General features: G+C 39.5%; 1 protein-coding gene across 3 annotated transcripts in view; it reads right to left on the reverse strand.

Annotated features, from left to right (window-relative positions):
- The window catches only part of LOC124131513 (neuronal acetylcholine receptor subunit alpha-10-like), a 212,042-nt gene that overhangs the window by 105,000 nt on the left and 85,193 nt on the right, over positions 1 to 21,849 (reverse strand). The window contains exon 2 of one of the 3 annotated variants that reach the window (XM_048398307.1): positions 2,533 to 2,623. In XM_048398307.1, coding sequence (XP_048254264.1) covers positions 2,533 to 2,599 — 67 coding nt within the window. In that variant the 5' untranslated portion in view covers positions 2,600 to 2,623. Of the gene's footprint in view, positions 1 to 2,418; positions 2,489 to 2,526; positions 2,624 to 21,849 lie in introns of those variants that run through there. The other 2 variants (XM_048398305.1, XM_046494805.2) reach the window with 2 other exon arrangements.

Below are 21,849 nucleotides of genomic sequence, written 5' to 3' on the forward strand. Positions count from 1 at the left end.
ATAGATACGCCATGGAATCGGAATACTATTACCCAATTTCCGAAGCAAGTCTACATGAAAATATACACTCTTTTTGAAGAATTTCTCGCGACTGTTCAAACGCTATGTATTAAGTAAATATTCACAGAACGGTTAAGGGCACAGCATCGTTAATTAAACTGCCGCCATAGTAAACAGTAATAAACATTAATCAAGACCAAAACAGATGATAAAAATTATATCCTGTTGAGAAATGATCAACATATTAACAGTCGTGACAGCCGGTAAGGCATCTTTAACTAGTTGTCGAAACCGGGCGAAGAGCAACAGGTACATAGGGAAACATGAACGCAATCAGACTGTGTACACAGTGAAGTCAGTAGTTAATGTTAAACACGCCTATCAAACCACACGGGAGTACTCTCATTTGGCCCGGCGGGGATGGGAGTGAGATGGCGGGACTAGTTTGTGTAGTCTTAAATATATTTTCGATCTTAAGTGCGTTTTTTTTTTTGCTTCCGTGCGTTTACATTGGGAAGACGTGTAGCAACATCAATTACCAAAAACCAAATGAAACCATTTTTCTGTTCGTTAACGCATTTGAATCTCATGTTAGATACCCTAGACGCTACGCCCTCGAATAATACTCTATGTTGTAATGATTGAACTTACATGTACGCTGACTAACGACTAACGAATAACTAACTACAACATATATCTACATAAAACCCGTTATAACTTCCACGAAGCAGGAAATTCGAAATGTACGGATATGACAAATAACTGAAAGTTGTGCAAAATTAAATTAATATTTTCAACTCTTGTTTTATAACATGTGTTATAACATTATAACAATCGGATTAAGAACACCCGCAAACACGTGTGTATATAACAATAGTTATCCAATCGGCATATTAGTAAAGAGATTGTAACTAGGAAACTCATATAAGGCATTGTCTTAAGGTAAGTTACTGCTTGACTGATGCAGGATAGCGGGCAAATATTAAGCTGAAACTAAACCATCACTATGCGAGTGCAGATTGTCAGTCTGTCTGTAGGAAAACGTGGGTACAGCTGTTCTGTTTTCGTTTCATTACTGCTATTCGTGTTTTGCAAATACCAAACGTATTGAAACGTATTGACTTTCGATATGTAGTGAGATCAAGTTATATACCTTTTAATTTAATATATATAAGCTTTAATTTACGCAAAGAATTTTTCATGAACATTTTACGTTAATCCTTGACGATATAAATGTGACTCATCTGACTTATATTAGTTGTTTTACGCTAAACAGTGTACCTTATCAGGACACTTATTATAATTGTTGTTATTATCATTATTATCACACGCAGAGGAGTAATGTGGGTGATAAATAATTTGTTCTGCACATCATCTCTTTTGTGTAAATGTTGTATATGATGTATCATATACATCTCATCAAATACCATCGTGTGTACTTTCTTTTGTCCTTCAGTATATATACTCTCCAAGAAGCCGAGTGTGCAAATTGAATGTTGACTGAGAGTAATGCACGTACGCGGATGGAAATAGCGCTGTACAAATGTACATACTATAGTTATCGTGATTATTATCATGTTTGTACGTATCACACCATATATGTGAGAAATTATTAGTGTGCATTTTATTTGATGTGATAAGCCTCAGTAATTAAGTAGCGTTAATTGCGCATGTTTGATAATGTCAAATATGTTAACAAATGTTTACGTAAATACAGTAAAGTACGGTTATAACGAACTCAAAGGGACTACTAATTTTAGTTCGTTATAACCGTAGTTCGTTATAAGCATATATACAGCATAACTACAGCAAATAGTCGGGACCAAAACAGTAAGTTCGTTATATCCGTAAGTTCGTTATAAGCGTGTTCGTTATAACCGTAGTTTATTGTAAATGCTGCACAATTTAGCATGAACGAAACTCCTAAAGTGTAACCAGAAATGAAAGTACCTCTGCTGAAGGTGATTCTGAGTGAGTGAGTAAGTGAGTGAGTTGGTTTTAACGCCGCTTTTAACAGTATTCCAGTCATATCACGGCGTGTCAGCTTAATGTGGGAGGAAATCCCAAGATGATTGTCTCAGACGTTTACCACTTTTGTGAACGCGCGAGCACGGGTATGGTACTGACACAAATAGAAATATAATCGGAGCGAATCGGGATTCGAACCCACGATCACCGGTTTCTGGCACGCACAAGAGACGTTACTCCTAAGAGCGAATTGCGACGCCTTAGACAACTGGGCCACCCATGCCTCTTGAAGATGATAAGCTATATGTATAAGTAGGTAAGAATGAAATCTGTGGAGAATTGCTGCCATACACATACACAGTTGATAATGTCCAATGCGAACTGAAACGGGACGCTACAGCATTAATAGGCTCAGACACATGCACGCGTACATTCAATTCTCACCCTTACTTCTGGCTCCACCCAGTAGTAGGAGACAGGCAATCAGCACCACCAGCAAGGAGCGGTCGATTTGCATTAATAGGCTCAGACACATGCACGCGTATATTCAATTCTCACCCTTACTTCTGGCTCCACCTAGTAGTAGGAGACAGGCAATCAGCACCACCAGCAAGGAGCGGTCGATTTGCATCTTCAGCCATCGAACTCACTGGGGCTGTAAAGGTGAATAATCAGTTGTGAATATATACATACATATAGAAAAAAAAACCGTTCAAGTATTCAAGTCCATATCGTATTTTTTATGGATACTATTATTTTTTTCAAAAAGGTTTTTATTTCCAACATGAGCATAGGTCCTTCTAGAATAACTCACGATGTGCCATCACTTTACTAGAATATTCGTCTACAAACTTAGTGTCAAACGAAAGTATACCGAACTATTTGTTTTAGAAATATTTCCACTATTTACGGTCATGTTATGTTGGATTGGTTTCTGTATTGTTCGACGCAACGTTACAAATTAAACATCGTCACACGATGCAGCGTTTGGGCGATGCTGCACTTGTAAAACGACTTTATTAAGCACAAATTCACTGCATGTTAAAAACACGGGAACATTTGGTACAAGTCAAACTAGGGGATTGGATTGGGCATCATTTCTGTCAAATTTGGAAATATCTACCATAAAACTTTTTGAAAGCTTTACTGAGGCCTTGAATGTTGTTAGCTTGATCAAACAACTCCTGAACAAGAGCAGTATAATGCGCTTTGAAATCTTGGTTGAAGGAGCATGCTAGATTGTAACTCAAAAGTTGTGAAATATGAACACCAAAGGCTGGAGGTGCAGGAATATTGCTCGAAGTAAAGGGAAAAAGGGACTTTTCGAAAATTTGAGTCATCCCTCTTGTCATCCAGTCTTGTGGAGACTGTTTTGTCACTCTGAATCTTTATGCATAGATGTAAATACGAAACAGATGAGGCGGTCTCACTGGTCTCCTTTATTTATAGTTTAGGTGGGTAAATCGGTGTAAGGGAATTGGCTGTTTGATGTTATTAAACGATATCAGATCATCCATATACATGGACCTTATAACCCGTTTTGATTAGCCAATCGGAACAGACATTCCGATTCATATGCATAAGGAAACAGATCAGCAAGAAGGGGAGTCCAAGTGCTACGTTGACATACTGGCCTAATATGTGGCAATAACAGATATCTCATTGTGACGTCTTTTACAGCGACTGCCCTTGGACGTATTATCAGTGGTCAGACAGTACGTCTTCGACTATGACGGCATGTTATCAGGGACTTTCTACCATTCAGAGAAGTGTCGTTGATAAGGCAACATCAAGTTCAGCGTTTGCAATGTCGGAAATGCCAATGTGTGCTCTTTCCCCATGAGAGTAGGTTGCAGCTGTAAAGAGCCGACATACAAACAAGGACCCACTGGCTTTGCCAGAGAATCTCCAAAGCACAGAGATTAGATTTTGCAGGCACTGAGAGTGGAATGGAAGGCAATTTCTGATCTGATGACGCCTACTGAACTCAGTTGAATGACCGAACGACGTTGTGTGCACGCTCTGCATGTTTGCACGCTTCTGAATCACTGACTTTCATTTAGTTACAGTTATGGACCCGGGAAGATCCGGGGTAGAATAGGCCTTCAGCAACCCTTGCTTGTCGTAAAAGGCGACTATGCTTGTCGTAAGAGGCGACTAACGGGATCGGGTGGTCACGCTCGCTGACTTGGTTGATGCATGTCATTGTATCCCAATTGCGTGGATCGATGCTCATGATATATTAATCACTGGATTGTCTGGTCCAGACTCGATTATTTACAGACCGCCGTCATATAGCTGGAATATTGCTGAGTACGGCGTTAAACAATAAACAAACTAACACTGACAATTGATTTGTAAAATCGCCCATCTGATCCCTGGTGCTGTTTGTGAACTTTGGGAACTCTTACTTTCGAAATACAACGTTTGGATTAACTTGTATTTCTTGTCTTTTTTATCTATTCGAAAAACCGATCTGTAAAAATTCTTTTGACCCTCAGTTTATTTCTTAAATTTGGGTGACACTCTGGCCACTTGTCAATCATACAATGTACCTTAAATTGAAACAGATGACTCAAGCATCTGACTCAACACTTCATCTTAGTACTGCTAACACATGTTTTATTTTCAAAATGAATTGTCTTGAAATGATATGTCTGTTTCACACTATGCACCAACACCTAAACCTTCACTAAGAATATTTTGTTTGTTGTTTAACGACACAATCATCAATATTCCAACTATAAGACGACGTCCTATAAATAATGGAATCTTGACCAGACAACCCAGTGAGTGATATTCTGAGCAAGGATCCACTCTGTCGGACTATGTATATTATCACAGGCTATGAAGCAATTCACCGAGCCTGACCACCTGGTTACTTAAGTCACTTCTTTCGACAGACATTTCAGGACTGATCAGGTGTACCTACAGGGTTCAGTGAAAATGGGCACCCAATCCTGGAGCTACTTCCTAGACACGTAGTGTTCGCGACGAAAACAGCAGATCCTGGTCAGCCGAGAACATTCAAGTCACTGTAAGTTTACCTCTTCAAGAAAGCAAAACACATATCAATTCAATTAACATATCATGGCTATTCCCATTGAGGTACAAGATTCACACTGCTGTGTAATCATATGCACAGCGTTCGTGTATGGGTGACTTTAAGTTAAAAGCTACTAGTAACACCATTTTAGTCCTATAACGGCTTGGCCCCAACTGACGCAGGTCACAGACTTTTACCATTTTGGTAAAACCCAAGAGCACGGCACATTGGATCATAACCTCGGGCCATCAGTCCAGTGTGTATTTGTTATTGGCTCCTCTTTCATATCTACCTCTGCATGTGCTTTAGATCGACCAGTACCAGTGGAACACTCGTATCATACGTAATCACATTTCAGCAATCACTTGACATAGGCTTACTTTTGAAATTCAGATCACGTGTATGTTAAAAATGCCCAGATATACTTTGGGTTTTACACACTGGCAGTTTGATAGGTGACATCGCTGCTGCATCGTTGATTAAAAGGCTTGACATTGATGTTTAAATCTAATCAAATACGGATGTATCTTTTTTCAGTTTGATAAAGTGAACTTTTATGTTCGTAAAATGCTCGTATATTTGATATAACAGCAGAGGATTGTCCAACACGTGTCTCTTTGAGGGACAGGATCTTATGCCTTATGGTTTAATATCTTTATAATCCAATAAAGGGAATCTTAGGGTCGCGCTGCTGCAGCTCGTCAGGTGGATTATTACGATCGATAGGATGCAGCCTGGGCTAGTATCTCATACTCTCAGTTAATGTTGATTCCTACCAGATAGTGTAGGGTCTTGTGTAAGGTTTCAGTAATGAAACAAAACTAAATGATGAATTCTCTGTAATCATGGATAGTCTGGGCGGAAATATGCACTGGTACATTGTACTAACCATTTATAAGACCTGGCTGCAACCTTACAGCTATCTGTATACACATATAACAAAATATATTTCAATATTTCATAACATGAGAAAAAGGACCTCCCTGGATTAAAATGGACTCAGATGTTCTCCTCTGTCGAACGCCGTTACCTTGGCCTTGAGCCACGACTTCTGCTACAATAAAGGCAGCATATACTCAATCGTTTTGCGAACACCAGGTGTCAACACTAACGTTATATTAGTGATTGTGATTTCTGGAATTTATCGCTTCGTTTGGGCTTAACTCTATGACTAAGATACAAAATGAATAACGCAATGGTATTTTCATCCTTTGCATCGATTTTAGGAAACTTCGTGCCACTGTATGTACATACGTTATACATAAGTGCCACTTATATACTCTGCTAAACGCGAAATGAAAGTTCAAGGTGGCTAGAGCATAAGAAAGTTTAAACTGAATATGTTTATACAGTATACGACATGGTATACTTTACGTTTCTCCAAATAGCACACTAAAACACATACATGTGTACATGTACATCGCTTGCTGACTGTGAAGAATCACACACTGACAGTCGTGGTAAGTGTGTGTGGTAGTCCAATGAATGACCACCTCTCACCAGGCTATGACAGTGTAGATAAACACAGTAAATCAACATCATCGATGGATACGTGTTGTAGGCTGTTATTTACTTTTCTTAAGTGATTAACTCTAGATGGCCAACTTCTTATCTTCATCAATTGCTAAAAGCAATCTCCCTGGCTGTACCTAGACAGGTTTATAAGCAGGGAGGTTCCGTGTTCCGAGGCTCCTGTCAGAGCTTAGTGATCATCAGCTCTATTAAAACCCTTTGCTGCTTACAACCTGTCTCTAAGTCTCCAGTCTCTAAGCGACCTTTCAGTAGTGAGAATTTAAATGCAAATTGTGACTTTGGAGTGAGAGGCACATAGTGTTCCATTGGCAATGTTGAATGTGAAGAAGACTCCCTAATCGCTTTCAAAGAGGACAGAAGAATCGAACGACGAAATGTCAAACAGTGTTTCAGAAACAAAATGGTCCTGATTTGGAACCATACATGGAGACGAACCATGTCATCAGGGTATCTTTGAGGGTCATATGCAAATTGATGTTTGGAATAAATATAGCTGATGTATTATATTGATTCTGTAGAGAATTAACTGACAGCACCGTTTCAATATTCAAATCGTTAATTACTACAAACTGTTCACGAAAGCTCGATCTTGTTTGGGATATATTGGAGTGGAAATCAAATATTATCGTTACATTTCTTGCCTTGGGTGCTATTATAAACGCCGTTTTGCAGACAGCGGTTATCAATAATATTATGTTTTTCACAAAGGCAGCACGATAGCCAATCGCATGGCTATGGAGTCTGATGATAGGGTGCTTTCATCTAGATATATTTTTATGGCGTCTTCTTAAATACAATCATCTGACCAAAATGCCCCTAATCAGCGGCGATGAGAAGTTGTTTCAGCGCGGTCACATTACTTCAATGTTCATGACCAGCGAAGTGTACAGTGTATTATCACGTTTACAATTACAGTGCACGAAGAACTTGCAGCGTAGGCACCAACGTGTGCTGCGGCATCAGACCTTCCTTTCATAAACATTACCGGATTAACGACTTCCTCCAATCTCCGATTAAATATCACTTATCTAAGCAAAATGACAGATAGGAAAGAAAAATCTTAGTCGAGACAGTCTGTAAAAATATTTAGGGTCCATGGACTGTGAGGTATCGGGATGGAATAGTTCCAGAAGTTGTGGTTGGAATCCTGTTTACGTGCCACAGGCACTAGCCGTGTGGAGTGTAAATATTGCCGTCTTCCATCGGTAGTCGAACCGTCTGACCCTGTGTTGGTTTGATGCTCGGACATAGTTGAATTCTGATTTTGTGGATTAGCAATAATCCCACATCAAAGGCTTCCCATGATTGGAACATACGGATAGTGTTCTTTTATGTATGTTAAGTCGGTCAATTCTCGGCGTGCCCTGGGGGACGTGGGTTGCTATTTGGGTCAGCGCTGTGATTTGTCCGACAGTTTCAAACGTCATCAAAAAATAAGTCATGCCGATAAGGTGATCAGTCAGTTTGATTTCCTCGCAAACCATCATGACCGGATCCATTTTTACAATTCCAAATCTATATGTCCATGGACAAAAAACTCGGGGCTTGTGTTGGCAAAACATACTTTTGTCTGTGAACATCTTCAAAAGATCCTTATTTGAGTGATAGCAATGAGATGATGTCTGTTTCTGAAAGGGAAATCATCGGCTCAGAAACAGCAGAGATACTACGAATGTTATAAAGATCGAGCCCTCTCTCATAAACATTGGCGTTATATTACCCACTGCAATATCGTGCGGGGACCAGCACACAATCTTTACGAAACCCAACACTAAACACCATACATACAAACGGCTATTTTACGTTGCTGCGTTACTTGTTTTATTGTTATTCTGATGACGTGTTTTGCAGATAGGATATTAACACGAATATTACCCATATGCATAGCTTCCTGTCAATGTTGTCGTCAATCAGTCTACTGTATGATCAATGCACTCCGTTGAGAACAATAACTTAATATGACCATGGTACAATATCCCTTGGACTCAGTTGGCATTATCGCCATGATATTGCATCAATAACAGCAGAAGACAACATGAGATGTTGCCACAATAGCGTCATACATCAAGGCATGACATTAAATACCCTGCGAGCTTGTATAAGGTATGTTTGCTGTTTTTTATGAAGCAATGTTATTTCTGTGATTAAACACGATCAATGGATACACATCTCGGGGCGCTTCTTGAAGCATTCGGTGCAACATATACAGGATGAAGTGGCAGCAAAACGCTTCATCTCGTAACAATATCCCAGTGTATGTTATCAATCATCCCGAGCTAGCTTTTGTCAATACTCTCGACTCGAACTCGTGAGCGAAGGAAGTGCGTTCAATGTGTGAATATTGCATTGGTTAACGCGGTGGGGGATCGTATTCCTTGGAGTTGCCTCCCTTATATCGCGAATATGTCGAGCAAGCTGTTCATTGTTTTTGTGGATAGCCGATTGAGTCATCTCTGAATTAACGATCAAAAGGCACTGGTGTGGCCGGTCGTCTACAGAACATTCGTTCACTAGAACTCCCTTGTGTCGATCGATTTTAGTCCCTTTTGTAAAATCGGATCTTCTACAGATTTCGGAAGACAATTTATACAAACAAAGAACTGATACAGTATCCCGTTTTGCAGAATGCGTTAAAATTGAAAAAAATGTCAGCATTAGTCTTGGCTGTTAAGGTTGAACATTCTTGAGACACACAACTTATACAAACATATTTCTCAATATGTCCTCGCCACTACAAGCCCACATAAACATTTTTCATTGGTAATCCATCATCTTTAAACAGTGAATATATATCACAAGTATACACCGTTATCTATGATAGGTAAATCTGTGTTCGTTACGATTTATTGCTAACAATTCTCATAACCTTGCGGGATTGGAGAGAGAGAGAGAGAGAGAGAGAGAGAGAGAGAGAGAGAGAGAGAGAGAGAGAGAGAGAGAGAGAGAGAGACACACACACACACACACACACACACACACAGACAGGCAGAGTAGTGTTAATAATTCAAGTTTAATAAACAATGCCAGTTCAACTTTGTGCTCCCATACCACACACAACGTGTTCGTGCTCGTCAATGCCCCAACTTTATAATTATACAGACAGCAGGATTATATTATGTTGCCTATATCCCGGGACTATACACAGACAGTGACAATACACCACTTTGTCTATAGACCGAGATTATACACAATGGGATTAAACCATGCTGTCTATGTCCGGGAATTACACTCTGACAGTGGGATTACATCATTTTGTCTATGTCCCGGGATTATACACAGAGAGTGGGATTACACCACGTTGTCTACATACCGGAATTATACACAGTGGGATTACACCATGTTGTCTATGTCCCGGAATTATACACAGACACAATCCCACAGACAGGAGGGATTACTTAATTTTGATTATGTACAGAGATAATACACAGACAGTGGGATTACACCATGTTGCCTATGTCCAGGGATTATACACAGACAGTGGGATAACATCATGTTGTGTATGTCCCGGAATTATACACAGACAGTGGCATTACACCACGTTGTGTATATACCGGGATTATACACAGACAGGGGAATTACATCATGTTGTCTACGTCTCGGGGTATATGCAGACAGAAGGAATATATCACGTTGTCTATGCTCCAAAGTAAATGCTGACAGTTGGATTACATCACGTTCTCTACGTCTCGATGTATATGCAGACAGAAGGATAATATCACGTTGTCTATGCCCCAAAGTATAAGCAGACAGTGGGATTACATCATGTTGTCTATGTCTTGGGATTATACACAAACAGTGGGATAACATCATGTTGTCTAAGTCCCGGGATTATACACAGACAGTGACATTACACCGTGTTGTCTATGTCTCGGAATTATACACAGATAGTGGGATTAGATCGTGTTGTCTATGTCTTTGGATTATACACAGACAGTGGGATAATTTCATGTTGTCTAAGTCCCGGGATTATACACAGACAGCAGGATTACATCATGTTGTCTATGTCCCGGGATTATACACAGACAGTGGGATAACATAATGTTGTCTTTGTCTCGGGATTATACACAGACAGTGGGATTACATCATGTTGTCTAAGTCACGGGATAATACACAGACAGTGGGATAACATAATGTTGTCTTTGTCCCGGGATTATACACAGACAGTGGGATTACATCATGTTGTCTATGTCCCGGGATTATACACAGACAGTGGGATAACATCATGTTGTCACAGTCCAGGGATTATACACAGACAGTGGGATTACACCATGTTGTCTATGTCTTGGGATTATACACAGACAGTGGGATAACATCATGTTGTCTAAGTCCCGGGATTATACACAGACAGTGGGATAACATCATGTTGTCTAAGTCCAGGGATTATACACAGACAGTGGGATTACATCATGTTGTCTATGTCCCGGGATTATACACAGACAGTGGGATAACATAATGTTGTCTTTGTACCGGGATTATACACAGGCAGTGGGATAACATCATGCTGTCTAAGTTCCGGGATTATACACAGACAGTGGGATTACATCATGTTGTCTAAGTCCCGGGATTATACACAGACAATAGGATTACAGCATGTTGTCTATGTCTTGGGATTATACACAGACAGTGGGATAACATCATGTTGTCTAAGTCCCGGGATTATACACAGACAGTGGGATAACATCATGCTGTCTAAGTCCCGGGATTATACACAGACTGTGGGATTACATCATGTTGTCTAAGTCCCGGGATTATACACAGACAGTGGGATAACATCATGTTGTCTATGTCCCGGGATTATACACAGACAGTGGGATTACATCACGTTGTCAATGTCCCTAATTACTAGTATATACATACATTAAGATAACATCATGTTGTCTACCTCTCAGGGTATATGCAGACAGAAGGAATATATCACGTTGTCTATACCCCAAAGTATATGCATCAAGTGGGATTACATCATGTCCCGGGATTATACACAGACAGTGGCATTACACCACGTTGTCTATATACCGGGATTATACACAGTGGGATTACATCATGTTGTCTATGTCCCGGAATTATACACAGACAGTGGCATTACATCATGTTGTCTATATACCGGGATTATACACAGACAGTGGGATTACCCCCTGTTGTCTGTGCCCCGGGGTATATACAGACAGTTGGGTTATATCACGTGGTCTATCTACCGGGATTATAAACAGAGTGGGATTACATCACGTTGTTTTCGTCTCGGGGTATATGCAGACAGAATGATTATATCACGTGGTCTATGCCCCAAAGTATATGCAGACAGTAGGATTACATCACGTTGTCTACGTCTCGGGGTATGTGTAGACAGAAGGATTACAAGACGTTGTCTACGTCTCGGGGTATGTGTAGACAGAAGGATTACACGACGTTACCTCAACCACAAATTTCGTGTGCATAAATTAACCTCTCAGGTTTTAGGCTATTAATTACAAATGTATCTCAAATTGGCATCTAAAATGTTACAACATACTACATGTTTTCTTTTAGAGTGTCTTTCTGACATCTAGATTTGTAAAGTTTTGACGACACTTGAATATACCCATTCGGGTTGCAACTCACGCTTTATAATCCTACTGTTCACTGACGTCCGCATAATTGATTCGATATGACGTCCCAGAACTACATAGTTGAGAAAATACAATATAACGTTATCCATTGACTCATGACGTCATAAATTGAATAAATTACATCCCTTTGACAGGAGACTGCCTTCAGTGAAGTTTCCGTGTAGGGTTGATATGTTATATGTATTTCTTCATTTTTCTTCTACAATGTCAATCAGCAATGTGTAAAATAACCTATTCGGAACTCAATCAGTTCCTCGTGAATGAATGTCAAAGGCTCGGACTTCTACCTTTCATGCACTCGGGACAGATAAACATATGAATCGGGACAGATAAAACTATGATACCCGTATCAAATACAAGGCAATCGAATAACCATTTCGTGTTGGTTTCACTTTTAGCCACCATCAAACAGGGGTGTATATGATATATATATATATATATATATATATATATATATATATATGGTACCTGTTTTATTGTTTCAAGTCGGTGTTTTTTAACCATACGTTCTTTGCAATTGGATAAACCAATAATAATATGTTTATGATCATAAGATCCCAACGAATTTGTTAAATAGGTTTGAGATATGGATGAAATGCAGAAGAATAAATAATAATTGCACGAATTCTGGATAAGAAAGGTGTTTTATAGAAAAAAACGGTACTTCATGTATCTGAAATTGTATTTTACGTAAACAGCTTCACATGCCCCATCACCAAACCACCTGCCGTTCTGCCTTTAATTATAGCATAGCGGAACCAATCGATTTCTTTATCGCTCATAATTCACTCTTCCCTATTGTGACCCTGAACCAAGATACTGACAGAATCTGAAGTAAATAGCCCACGGAATCGAGAGCTACTAAACAATCACATGTGTTATAGTGACATTAATTCCTCGAATCACCTGTCCAACACATCAAAAGGGTCATTTAGCTAAGAGCAACTCAGACTTGTTGATCTTGCGCCGGTGTAGCGTGTGGAACGACTGGTGTCTAATCATTGGGAGGCAGACCATCGCCACCACACCAAGGACAGCACAGGAAGGATTTAGTTCTCTGAAGAGATTTGTTTAAATTCGGCGCACTTCTCAGTATAGCTGAAACTAACTCCAATGATCATTAAGGAAGACTTGTAAACTGCGTCTCTGTCCAGCGTTCTTAAGATATGGCACGAGCAGATATTTCTTGGCATGATTCAAGTGAGCCCCTGCCATTAGCATCATATATGTGTTATCTGGATCAATCCCTTCGTCGCAATTATGATATGAATAATTCTGCAATAATTACGTACCAAAAATACGTCAAGGCTCCCAGGGAAGTGGTAAAATTACTATATTTTACATAAAAAACACAACCGATATTTCATTGCTGAAGTAAATCCTGACTGAATACCTTGATCTAAGAGTTGTTTAAAAGGAAAGTGAGCAGCAGCAGCAGCAGCTACAGGCTTCACAAACGTGTCTGAAAAAAAAGCTGAAAAGATGTCATTCCCTGCATTGTCTGGTCCAGACTCGATTTTGCACAGACCACCGTCATATAGCTAGAATATTGCTGAGTGCGACGTTAAACAACAAACACAAACAAACAGAAAGCTTAGGATAAAATACATAGATGATCGCCGACTCACCACATGCAACACAACAAATACTATAGGCATCTCTCATGAGAGAGTTGAGAACAGTCTGATGAATGAACTGGGCATGACAAAGGTTTCAGCACGCGGGGCTCTAAGGCGTCTGACTCCTAAACAGAAAGGCTCCAGCCACATCATCTCTCGTAGGAATTTACATCGTTTTGACAGAGACCGAGCTCATTTGGTTGAGCGATTTGTAACAATGGATGGGTCTTGGATTCACCTCAAGCAGCCTGAAACTAAACAATTTGCAAAGCAGTGGAAATATTTAACGTCTCCTCCAAAGAAGAAAGCAAAGTCCAGAAACTGGTAGGGTGATGGCTTTCAGGGATTAAAACTAAAGAGATCTACTGGTGGACTACCGCCTGAAAGGTCAAACCATTCATGACCAATATTATGCTAATCTCTCGGCAACTGCGTGAGATTATCAAAGCTAAACGTCGTGGAAAACGCACTTAAGGTGTCCATCTCTTCTCAAACACGATAAAAGAACTGTATGACAAGCATTATGCAAATGATGATGACGTCATAGGACTGTTCACACAACTAGAAGGAAGCATTTAACACCAGTGGGATCCAGGCACACCAGCATCGTTGGCAGAAGTGTATGGACCTTGAAGTGGACTAATGTTGAAAATGATCTGCAATCGCCTTTGGCTCAGAACCTATCTTCCACGCCTGGTAACATATAGATGCTCGCGGATTGACCAAAGGGGTAAACGTCCACGACCGCCTTTCCTTGGGGTGTAATCTTACATTCAGCTGATGAGGTGAACTGATGTAATAATGTTCTTACTTAACCAACTCACCCAATGATTAAGTGTAGGCGTCACGATATTTGGAAATATTGTCGCAATATAAATCAGTTCTCTGCTTTTCAAAGTACCAGTGAGTGAGTGAGTTTGGTTTAATCCCGCTTTTTACTTCTGCACAACACTAAAGAATGAAATTATTACCCGGTCTGAATGAGAAGGCTCCCGTTTGTCAAACGTAATATGGAATGAATTAACTCTTTCAACTGATAATCCACAGTTTACCGCCAATATTTACTTCTGAAATACCACAGGTGGTGTAAATTATGCCATTGTTAATGTCAATACATTTATAAGGCATGTGCATGTCAATGATGACCTTCCGTTTCTCACACCAAGACATAATTGCACATCATACTTACAGGAATGATTTAATAACATTACCATTACGCATCTATATGAAGGGCCTCATGTTCTATTGAAGTAACTCAGAACGTACAGTCATATACATGTAGGTCTGGCATGGCTCTCCCAACGGAATATCCATTTTAACAATTACAGTTCCACAACACTGTAATCTAGTGGCCGCGAATCTTTTATATTTCTTTGTATTTACTATGCTAGAAGAGCCGTCACTTTGAGTTGACTTTTAGTTAGTGTGATCACAATCCAGGTTATGAATGACCTTTCATAAAGCTGTGCAGACATGCATGTAGTACAGGGCGCGTAACATACTGTATGATGTGAATAGTTTCAAAATTATGTGTGTTATGAAATACAATGTGGTTGCATATTCATAAGAGCCCGACATTTTAATTATACGAAATTGGAATATTTTCCAATGTTGATCATACAACTGTTAAATGAAAACGACGCATTATGCTCACTGTAGTCTACATTTCGTGGTCATAGTCATGTTTCTTACATCTTAGGGGGTCACGGGTGGCCCAGTCGTCTAAGGCGCCGCGATTCGCTGTGCAGAGTTGCGCCCCTTGGGCTCGCCAGAAACCTATGATTGTGGGTTCGAATCCCGGTTCGCCCCGATTATGTTTCTAGGTCTGTCAGCACCATACCCGTGCTCGTGGGTTTCAACGAAGAGGTAAACGTCTGAGACCTGCATCACTTCGGGCTTTCCTCCCACATTAAGCTAATAAACAACTGGAATACTGGATATACTGGAATACTGATAAAAGCGGCGTTAAACTCAACTCACTCATACATCTTAGACTGACAAGAGTTCCTAAAAAAAGAAACCGAATCTCGACAAGAACGATTTAAACAACGTATATTTACTTGTCGTGATACTACCAAAAAACTTGGAAAAACGCATTTTATTCAATAATGGATTGACGCATGTAGATAAAAATCAAGAACAGAGCTTAAATCGTGTATTTACTTCCTTACTGAAGTAATTTTCAGGGTTAAAAAAATTGACGTATGATTGCTAAATATAATCTACACATGAAACATAAAACTCCCAAAATGATCTCGGTCAGAACAAAATATCAAGCCTTGGTCGCGTCTCTATGTATTAAGACTGGGTAAATAGGGAACGAATTGAGACCAAGTGTCTATCCAATGCTCGCTTGTTTTAGGCAGTAACGTATACAGAATTATATCATTCGCATTGTAAATACAACGACAAGCATCAGAACAAAGGGAGATACATGACAAGATACATATTATCACTAGACAGCGTTGCAATATGGTGTTACATGGTGCAACATTGTATACTGTACAAGTAGGTTAGGGTCCTTGAAATATTTCGATATGTGAAATGTCTTCAGTTCCAAAGAAATATCCCCCACACTATTCATGGCCCCTAACATTTTTTGTTTCAGTTTATGTTGTGTATCAAGTTCTTCTGAAGAAGAAAGAAAAATGTTTCTGAGATGAATTTGGCCAACGTGATAGATAAAGTATAACTACATGTATAATATCACACAACTGTTCATTTTTAAATTGACAAAAGTGATGAATAAAATCGTACTCCGCGCTTCGTAGCTGGGGATGATCGCATTCCAATTCAAATTATTCTCAATTAGCAATTATTTTCAATTTGAAGAACAACATTTGACATGTCATCAATTCAAATTAACAGCAAAGAAACATGGGACTGGAAGATTATATGAAATACACATTTGACGTCTTTTATTATGTCCCCGTGGAGAATCAGGGTTAGAATTGATCCTTAGAACCTATGCTAGGTTCGTACGAGGCGGATATAGAATTCGGGTGATAACACACATTATAACACACGTTATCGTACCCGACGGCGGGAGACATTGCTCATAATATTAATCACAGGTTTGAATAGTTATAAGCTGCCGACAAATAGCAAGAATATTGGTGAGTTCAACGTTAAAAACTAACAAACAAACAAAGATTATTTATTATAATCATGTCATCACATATTGTAGATTCTACATATCGTAGACATGATGATTGAATTTACTGACCATGTTAACCTTAACTACTAAGTGACGTTGAATGCTATACGCAAAGAGGTGTTTGAAGACAGTTGGAAAATATAGAAATACTTCATACATGTACATATTGGGCTAGTTTGAAGATTATGATAAGGCCTTACCAAACGGCATACATAATCCTTAAATGACTGTTACCTTTTTGACTCCCATATTACCTCAGCGTGACTCAAGTAGTACAGAAGGTATTTACCAGTAAAAGTATTGACTTAAACGTTGAATGTCTGGTAATATCGTTAAATCTCTGATTGGGAATCTCAATTCGTTTGCTACATTTTTAGTTCCATAGGTGTCTTGGCATATGGTTGCTTTAAAACAGCTCGAGGATTCTTGAACTATGTTTAGTTTCATAAATGGTTTGGCATGTGATTGTTTTTAAAGTTGTCTATAAAAGGTGAGGGGATTGATAACCGGTAAGGTGAGATACTGTAGTATTGCAAGCATTGTATTTTGACAATGTAAAGAACGTGGACATTACTCAACTGTAAACAGTTTACTACAACACTCCAAACTGCAGCTTACGCTTCCAACAACACCCGAAACCTTTATCCAAAGGCTGCAGCTCCATACATACAAGGTGAGGTGAGGTGAGGTGAAATGGGGTTTAACGTCGCGTCCAAGATTATTGCACTTATATAGCAACGTGCATGCACGTGTATGTATGTGTGAGGCTGCTTGTACTAGTCCGGACTGATGCCGATTTATAGTGCTAGCACACTGAGATACCATGCCGCAGTTTAACATGAATACCCCACTCAGACACAGTATACTGACTCCGAGCCGACCAGTCCTTGTTTTAGCCCCTTAATGCCGAGCGCCAGACAGGGTACCATCTTTTAACGTCTTTTGGTATGACGCGGCCGGGGATCGAACCCCGGACCTTCCGCTCTCCGGGCGGACGCTCTACCACTAGACCACGGAGGCGGTCTCATACATACAAACTACACAGAAATACATATAAATGTCTTCCCTACATAAACCCTAGAGGGCACATACTAACGGCCCTATTCTCACACGACATCTGCAAACCGATCGGACCTATTGCAGTGGGTTAGAATAAGCCATCGGGCATCCTCTAACCCAGGTCTTGAGCACACGTGACAACGGATGAGAATACTGATCATGCATTGAGTAGGAAGTACAGCACTTCAAATATCTTCATAACAGCCACGTGTCAATCTAAGCAATGTCCGCAAAACACTTCACTACCATTGAATCAGATCGCCTTTTCAAACAGTGAACTCATCTGTCGAAATTGATCATTTTGAGAATGTGTTTTCTATGAATCGACATAACGATAAATCTGTCTCCCTTAAAGGGGTATGGTTGTTCGCTCTTCGGTGGAAATGATGCATGCTTGATGATAACGGAGTTGGTAATTCAATGTACATAAGAACGAGTGCGTACTTTGGATGCACAGACTGACACTGAGAGTCTCAGACCTTTGGGATTTAGGTCTTAATTCACATTTAAACGTTAGGCTCTCATTAATCACACTACGGCGGTCCAGCGTGTAAGTTAAATCCGTCACTGACATTTAGAGCAGTGGTGCTTGATCCTGTTTTGTGGTCTAACATTGAATGTTCACCTGGAGATAGTGCTCTCACTGTGACACTGAAGGTCGAACACTTTCATGCAAAATGCTGAAAATCTCCAAGTCTATCTGGGACTGACAGATTGTAATAGTTTCATAAACAGATTTCCAATCTGAAATATCTGTGTAAACTGCATCTAGCTTGGGTAATGTCTGCAGATTAGATTAAAAACAGGTCTAATTTCCCAAAGGCATGACTGAGTCGGATATTGAAGCCACTATATTACAATGTCATCTATCTTTTATCTGTCTTAAAGTAACAGTAAACAAGTGAAAGGCTCTGGAATTAAAGCTAAGTTAATCTCTCACCCACTCATTCTTTCAGATTGCCAGATCTATCCCTAATTTCTTGCTTCTAAAAATATCTCCCGGGACGACGTTCATTGTCATCAATTAGATGTTGCCGCTTAATGCAACTCCTACTTCTAGAACACGCATGACCAGCAGATCCAAACAACAAATGCTGATGTTCATACAGAAATATGAATAAGAATTCGCCTCTCAAAAAGAGACAGCAAACGTTAATAATTTATCCTTGCAGCTTTTCTGATACTGGTGCAATATATCTTTATTACCACACATTATCCTTTCATTGGCGTATATTTTCCGATGCCATAACAGCGCCACAGCTTCGTTTTATTAACTTCTATTTTGAAATATGATATTACTACATGCTCCTTTTATTGACTAATGTTTCATTGATGCTCATATCAGATCAGTTACAAAAGCATCCTCGTGTCAGAGAAAATTACAACCTTCCGTGTTCAGACATTTTGGCATGTATTTCTATTTTAGCCTTCAGTTAAGTTCGCCCTTCGAGTGATTACATGTACATAATTATTCCATGAATGTGTGATGAAAGTGTATTAAACCGATGATAACACTGTGCTGGAAGTATCGTTTACGATTGCGTGATGAAGTAATGCCCATGTACATTAAACCTGAGGCCATGACAGACATTTTGGGGGATTTTTTAATACAATGAAACCTCGTTAGTCCCGACCCCGTTTATCCGGAAACCTCGCCGTTCGGACCATTACTGCTGGGAACCCTTACACGATACACAATGACATTACGACATAGTCATGATTCGTTAATCCCGGAGAATGTGTTAATACGGACGATTTCAGTGCGAACGTGACCGTCTGGATTGATGGGGATTCAAAGCATCAAGAGATTGTCATACTGTGCGTTGTGAAGCAAATTTATTTTTAATTACGATCTTCTTCAAATATGTTTAAGGTAAATGAATATATTGCAAATGATTCCATGGCATCTTTTTTTTTTTTGGGGGGGGGGGGGACTAGACTATGGTTTTCTGATTGGTTGACAATACGTTCGACGGATCTGTTGCATTATTGCGATGCTAGATGTCTCGAATTTCGTGTTGTCGTCTTCAGTTTGTTTGTTTTTGCTCATGATTAGGTAAGCAGTCTTTGAAGTTGTTATCATTGACTAAAAATGGAAATAAGAGCGACAAAACCATTTCCACAATTATATGAAATCTCAGCTAAATGTTTGTTTTAAATTTCAAGAAACACGTGTCTATGATTTACATTCGGTCAGGGATGAGCATATACTGCGAGACATGTGTCACCCGTCACAAACACATGCGAAGGCAAGTCAAATGCCCATATGAATGAACACAAGGGAACATATGGTACAGGTTAAAAAGGTCATCAAAGAATGGAGCTGCTGGAATATTGCTCGACATAAAAGAAAAGTTGACTCCTTGAAGGTTGTAGTCATCCTTCTTTCCATGCAGTCTTGTGGATACTTCATTGTCACTCTGAGTTTCAATGCATAGATCTAAATATGAAACAGATGAGGCGGTTTGACTTGTCTCCTGTGTTCAAGTGTTCTCGTGGGTAAATCAGTGGAAGGGAATTAACTATTCGACAATTATTGAATTCTATCATATCATCAATATACCTAAAGCTTAAGTTAAACTTCTAGACTAAATTCACCGTTTTAATTTTGCTAATCCCAGCAGACATTCCGATTTATATACACAAAGAAACAGATCAGCAAGGATGGGAGCACAATTGGTGCCCATGGGGATCCTATTTCTTGCCTAAATGTAAATGTATTATCCCCGAATTCCACAGAGATGTTGTCAATGAAGAAGTCCAGAATTTCACCTCTGGATAAACTTCAGATGACATTTGCTTTAATTTTGACAAATGCTCCCGAACCTTTAAATATGATTATGCAACTACATGTATACCTATGGTCACCATGTTTGGTAACAAATGCCCTAGGGATCAAATTTTACCTTATGTGTCTTGTGTAGGATAGTGCTGTACAGTTGGCCTTTCGTCTGTTTCGTAATTATGTAGGTGTGCACAGTTGAGTCACTTCGGCGTGCCAGAACCCTATGTTCGTAGGTTCAAATTTCAATGATTATGTTTCTAGGTTTATCATAACCTTACCAGTGCTCATGGGTTTAACCAAAGTAGTTTACGTACATGTATAAGACCGTTGGATTTACTCATACATCAATCTATTATAACTGAAATAAGTTCATTGTGGAGTTGAACCCAACTACCTAATGACCCATAGTAAAAGATATCAGTATTTAGCCATTATTGAAATGTCTCAGTCTAGGTGCAAATACTGCTATATAATAATACCCTTGTACAAGTGACAACGTTTAAGAGGGAATATGTACTTCTAGAAAATAGACCTGATTCATTGATACGTTTGAGATGCTTTGTGTACACTTCATTATGCTCCATCAGGGCCTCAATCATCATCGATGTTTTGCATTCAGTGTATAGAATGTCGAACGTTTCAACACAACGCCTTAAATAACAACCTTTATTCTTTCAACAAGTGTAATCAAATTACCCTAATGGCAATTCAAGGGCCAAATGGACCACGCTGTTATAAAGGGTTTTACTTTGGCAATTCCAAGACACGATTTTCAGTATTTATATTCCCTACACGTGCAAGAACACTTCAAGTAATTTTAAGTTACACACGTCGGCTAACTTTATAGAAAGGTTACAGTTCAACCTACAAGGAAATACTTGAAATTCTCCGAACACCGTCAAAGATAACCGTAACTCGTCATGTCAGGAGCACGCTAACCTTAAGAACTGCATTGAGTATGAACAACGCGTCCATTATTTGAAGAAAGGGCATATTATCTGTTTGCTTCCATGACAACAAGAACGGCAAGTGATTGCACCGATTCCTCTAGTATATAGCAAACAGAGATGACGAGTACA

The sequence above is a fragment of the Haliotis rufescens genome, unplaced genomic scaffold (assembly GCF_023055435.1).
Source record: "Haliotis rufescens isolate VD_foot unplaced genomic scaffold, xgHalRufe1.0.p SCAF_1, whole genome shotgun sequence".
Lineage (NCBI taxonomy): Eukaryota > Metazoa > Mollusca > Gastropoda > Lepetellida > Haliotidae > Haliotis > Haliotis rufescens.